The 6,000-nt window shown below is 47.9% G+C and overlaps 1 protein-coding gene across 1 annotated transcript in view; it reads right to left on the bottom strand.

Annotated features, from left to right (window-relative positions):
• Window positions 1-2,604: 2,604 nt before the first annotated feature.
• The window catches only part of LOC124606349 (homeobox protein HMX3-like), a 72,439-nt gene continuing 69,043 nt past the window's right edge, over window positions 2,605-6,000 (bottom strand). Inside the window, exons 4-5 of the mRNA XM_047138331.1 lie at window positions 2,791-3,641; window positions 2,605-2,721 (exon numbers count right to left, since the gene is read on the bottom strand). Of these exons, the coding sequence (XP_046994287.1) occupies window positions 2,605-2,721; window positions 2,791-3,641 (968 nt within the window). The remainder of the gene's footprint in view (window positions 2,722-2,790; window positions 3,642-6,000) is intronic.

Here is a 6,000-nt window from a genome sequence, read left to right as displayed (position 1 = left end):
TGGGGTTCGAGTCCTCCCTCGGGCATGGGTGTGTGTGTTGTCCTTAGCGTAAGTTAGATTAAGTAGTGCGTAAGCTTATGTATCCGATGACCTCAGCAGTTTGGTCCCATAAGACCTTACCACAAATTTCCGAAGATAAAGTTTGGAGAGTAACAGAGTTAGAACTGCCACCAGCGTATATCGCGTAAGGACAGCGAAGATACGACAAGAAAGCTCAAAGTTCTTAAGGGTGCATACAGACAACTGTTTATCAGGTCCTCCGTTTACGGGTGCAACAGGTACGGGAATGACTATCAGTGGTAAGTGATATCCTTCAGCATGCACCGTATGGACGGAAATGCTTGTGACCACAAATTAGCACAGTTTTAGAAATCAACCGTCATGCGAAACTCAGCAGGCAGTTTTTTCACATAATATACAGCGAACCACGGATAAAATGTAACAGCCAGATTCCCATATTTTTAGATTTCCGTAAGGGACCACACTGTCGGCCGTTAAGGAACGCACAAGCATACGAAATAGGTTCACAGACATGTGAGTGGCTCGAAGACTTATTAACGGAACCGAATATGTTGTCCTCGACGGCGAATGTTCATCAGAGATAAGGGTATCGTCATGAGTGCGTCAGGGAAGTGTGACAGGATCGTTGTTTTCTATATACATAAATGGTCTGGTGCACAGGGTAAGCGGCAGTCTGTGGCCTTTGCTGATGATGCTGTGGCGTGTGGGAAGGTGTCGTCGTTGAGTCATTGTAGGAGGATACAAGATAGCTCTAAATGAAGAAAAATGTAAGTTACCGCAGGTGAGTAGGAAAGAGAGACCCGTTATATTCGAACAAAGCATTAGTAGTGTGCCGCTCGGCACAGTCACGTCCATTACGTCTCTGTGCATAATGTAGCAAAGCAGTATGAAATGGAATGAGTTTGTAAGAATTGTAGTAGGGAAAGCGAATGTTTGTCTGCGGTTTATTGGAAGAATTTTAGGAAAGTATGGATCATCAGTAAAAAAGACGGCATGTAGGACAATAGTGCTACCTACTGTTGAACACTATTTGAATATTTGGGATCTGTACCAGGTCGGTTAAAGGAAGACATCGAAGAAATTTGGAGATGGGCTGCTATATTTTTTTACCAGTAGGTTCGATCAGCACGCTAGTATTAAGGAGATGCTTCGGGAACTGAAATTATAATCGTTATGCGGAAGGTGACTTTCTTTTCGACGAACAGTATTGATGAAATTTAAAGAAGCGGCGTTTGAGGCTGACTGCAGAACGACCCTACTACCACCAACATAAACTTCCCGTTAAGTACCACGAAGACAAGTACGAGGAATTAGGGCTCATACTGAGGCATATAGAAAGTCGTTTTCTCCTCGCTCTGTCTGTGAGTGGAACTGAGAAAGGAATGATTAGTAGTAGTATAGGGCACCCTCCGCCAAGCAGCGCTTGCGAAGTATGTATGTGGATGTGGAAGTAACATATCGAAGAAATTCATAGGTGTGCTGCTAGATTTGTGACCGGTAGGTTCTATGAACACTTAAGTATTAGAGAAAGACCCCATGAACACAACTGGGAATTCTTGGGGGGAAGAAGGTGTTCTTTTCGCGAAATACTATTGATTAAGTTTGGGGTATTCAGCATCTGCGACAGAGTGTAGAACGACCCTACTGCCACTAACGTATTTCGCATAGGATCGTGAAGACACGATAAGAAAACCCAAGGCTCGTATGAAAGCATTGGGACAATTGTTTTTCCCTCGCTCGATTTGAGAGTGGAACAGGTAAGGGAATGACTCGCGATGGTGAGTGTTATCCTTCTCATGGTACCTTGCGGAGTATGTACGTAGATGGAATACTAGAGGAGGGATGTACAACCTTTTAGCTTACTAGTGTCACACTGGAAGAAGACAAGTATTTTCGGGCCGTACATAACATATTGCACTTAACATTAACAATAGCCACTGGAAGAAATGAACGAATGAGATAACAGCACCTTGGGGCAAGAGTTTCAAATTGAAAATATTCTGTTGATCAAAACTTTATTTAATAGGAATTTTATGGATGTATTTCATCGATTGTGTGAAAAATCCTCATTTTTTAGGCTGCACTGATACTTGCTCTGGGCCGCATGCTGTCCACGGGCAGCGGGTTGGACACTCCTGTACTAAAGTTACCGATATCCACTTTGGAATGTGTTGTGATGTCCTAAGGAACAAAAAGTTCTCAAAAATGGACACAAACAGTTTAGACCTCAAAAAGAGTTATACATTTATAAATGTATAAACGTTTTTGCGGTCCAGACTGTTTGCGTCCATTTCGACAGTACTTTTAGCCAGACCGCTGTCCCCAACGAGAAATGTAATCAAAAATTACTGAAAAGTTCTCATTCTGGAACAATAAACTGCAACACGCTTTTTGAATGCCATTCGTAAAAGCGATACACCTTAAGGAAGAAGCTTTCGTTGATCGGTGAGTAGCTAAGTCAGATGGCATACGGGTGTGGCGCACGGGCGGTGCGCTGGTAACTGGTTGGGAGCTGTGGCGTGCCGCGGACGCAGCTGACTAGTGTAGCGAGAGAGCGCCGGGGGCGCCGGGGGCGGCGGCCTGCTAGACGAGGCTGGACAGCGGCGGCCGGCTGGTGGCGGGGCTCGGCGGCAGCGACGGGTGGTGGTAGTAGAGCGGGTAGCCCGCGGGCGCCGACGCAGCCGACACGGACACGCCGGCCTCGCCGCCGCCCACGCCGGCCCCGACGGCCGCCCCCGCCGCCGCCGCGGGGTGGGGGTGGCCCTGCGCCTGGGCCTGCGCCTGGGCGGCGTGGTGGTGCGCCGCGGCCGCCGCCGCCGCCGCCTCGTGGTACAGGATGGGCACCCGCACCAGCCGCTGCGCCGCGTGCGCCATGTTGGCCGCCTCCAGCTCGGCCGCCAGCTGGCGCTTCCACTTGTTGCGCCGGTTCTGGAACCATATCTTCACCTGCGTCTCCGTCAGGTGAAGCGACGCCGCGAGGCCCGCGCGTTCCGAGCTGGACAGGTAGCGCTTCATGTCGAACGTCGACTCCAGCTGGAACACCTGGCTGCGCGAGAACACCGTGCGCGTCTTCTTCTTCCGCTTGTTGTTGTTATTGTTGTTGCTGCTGCTGCCGCTGCTACCGTTGCCGTTGCTGCTGCCGCCCCCGGAGCCCCCGCCGACGCCGCCTCCGCCGCCACTGCTGCCGCCGCCGTCCTTCTTACCCTCCTTGTCGTAATCGTCGTCGTCGTCCACGTCCTCCTCGATCTCGACGGAGTCGACGTGTGAACCCGCCGCCCCTGCGGAGGAGGATCCCGACTGGTGCATGCCGTGGTGGTGGTGATGGTGGTGGTGGTGGTGCAGGAACCCCTGCGGCGGCGGCGACTTGGGCCGCGTCAGCGACAGGTAGGAGTCAGCGGCGGAAAGGAAGGCGGGGTGCGGGTGCAGGATAGGTGGCTGCGGGGGCGGTGCGGAGCTGCTGGCGGGGCTGCTGGCGGGTGTGGCGCCGCCTCCGGGGGGGCTGTATCCGCGCGCCGCCCCCAGAGGGGAGCTGGGGCTGCGCCGGCCACCCGCACTGCCACTCCGCCGCGCCGGAGAACCCGGCGGGCTGCCGCCGTCCTCGTTCGTCGTCGTCGAATCACCTGCGAAGCACAACCCAAGTCATCACCCAAAACACCACCGTCTCCAAATCTTAATCATTAATGATTCATAATGTTTGATGTCGCAGCGGAAGGACAGCGAACATATAAAACAGTAACATAAAGTCAGTCCAGATTGCAACAGTTATTTATTTATTTCGGTAATCGGTTTCAGTCTAAGAGACTATCTTCAGGCCAGAAATCCCTTGATGACTTGTGGGGCCGCATCACGGAGCTGCTGGGAGTACCAAAAAGTACCAGTCCACAACTGCTCCAAAAAACTGCCACTTGGCTTCTGGTACATTTTGCAACGCATAGCAGCTACGTGAACCAGCCCCACCAGTTATCTACAACTACACCTACATCTACATGGATACTCTGCAAATCACATTTAAGTGCCTGGCAGAGGATTCATCGAACCACCTTCACAATTCTCTATTATCCCAATCTCGTATAGCGCGCGGAAAGAATGAACACCTGTATCTTTCCGTACGAGCTCTGATTTCCCTTATTTTATCGTGGTGATCGTTCCTCCCTATGTAGGTCGGTGTCAACGAAATATTTTCGCATTCGGAGGAGAAAGCTGGTGATTGGAATTTCGTGAGAAGATTCCGTCGCAACGAGAAACGCCTTTCTTTTAATGATTTCCAGCCCAAATCCTGTATCATTTCTGTGACACTCTCTTCCATATTTCGCGATAATACAAAACGTGCTGCCTTTCTTTGAACTTTTTCGATGTACTCCGTCAGTCCTATCTGGTAAGGATCCCACACGGCACAGCAGTATTCTAAAAGAGGACGGACAAGCGTAGTGTAGGCAGTCTCCTTAGTAGGTCTGTTACATTTTCTAAGTGTCCTGCCAATAAAACGCAGCCTTTGGTTAGCCTTCCGCCACAACATTTTCTGTGTGTTCTTGCCAATTTAAGTTGTTCGTAATTGTAATACCTAGGTATTTAGTTGAATTTACGGCTTTTAGATTAGACTGATTTATCGTGTAACCGAAGTTTAACGAGTTCCTTTTAGCACTCATGTGGATGACCTCACACTTTTCGTTATTTAGGGTCAACTGCCACTTTTCACACCATTCAGATATTTTTTTAAATCGTTTTGCAGTTTGTTTTGATCTTCTGATGACTTTATTAGTCGATAAACGACAGCGTCATCTGCAAACAACTGATGACGGCTGCTCAGATTGACTCCCACATCGTTTATATAGATAAGGAACAGCAAAGGGCCTATAACACTACCTTGGGGAACGCCTGAATTCAATTCTGTTTTACTCGACGACTTTCCGTCAGTTACTACAAACTCTGACCTCTCTGACAGGAAATCGCAAATCCAGTCACATGACTGAGACGATATTCCGTAAGCACCTAATTTTACTACGAGCCGCTTGTGTGGTACAGTGTCAAAAGCATTCCGGAAATCCAGGAATACGGCATCGATATGAAATCCCTTGTCAATAGCACTCAGCACTTCATTTGAATAAAGAGCTTGTTGTGTTTCACAGGAACGATGTTTTCTAAACCCATGTTGACTGTGTGTCAATAGACCGTTTCGTTCGAGGTATTTCATAATGTTCGAACACAATATATGTTCTAAAATCCTGCTGCATATCGACGTTAACGATATGGGCCTGTAATTTAGTGAATTACTCCTACTACCTTTCTTGAATATTGGTGTGACCTGTGTAACATTCCAGTCTTTGGGTACGGATCTTTCGTCGAGCGAACGGTTGTATATGATTGTTAAGTATGGAGCTAATGCATCAGCATACTCTGAAAGGAGCTTCTGGCCTGAAGATGGTCTCTTGGACTGAAACTGGTTACCGTACTCCATCCATACATGTCATAAAAATGGATGTTTGTATGTGCCTTTGTACGCCTGTATGTTCCACATTTCATCTTAAACCACGGGACCGATTTTATGTATCCCTTACTGTCGGGCAACAGTCGTTGTGGTGCTAAGAACCACGTACCTATGATAGTGCAGAAGATATGACGTCATAATCGGTGAGCTGTGTGAGAAACTAGAGCATCGTGCATGACTTTCAAATTTATTACTTCTCTGCTACGAACTCTACCCGCAATAAATTTCGAAGATAGTATCCACATATGCCGCTCTATGTACGTACCAAATTACATCATTTTATGGCACATATATGGGAAGATATGACCTCATAAACACTGCGATGCGCAAAAAAGAAATAAATAAATAAATATAAAAAATATCGCATCATGCATGAAGCTTTAATACACTTTTTTTTTTTTTTTTTTTTTTTGCTAAAACACACGTACAGTCGACTCAAGGAAACCTCCGACACCTGGCAATGGTCTTGATACCTTTCAACTGCCTATCGCAAA

This window comes from Schistocerca americana, chromosome 3 (genome assembly GCF_021461395.2).
Source record: "Schistocerca americana isolate TAMUIC-IGC-003095 chromosome 3, iqSchAmer2.1, whole genome shotgun sequence".
Classification (NCBI taxonomy): Eukaryota; Metazoa; Arthropoda; class Insecta; order Orthoptera; family Acrididae; genus Schistocerca; species Schistocerca americana.
The sequence above is the reverse complement of the archived record's forward strand: the minus strand, read 5'-3'. Positions and strand labels throughout refer to the sequence as shown.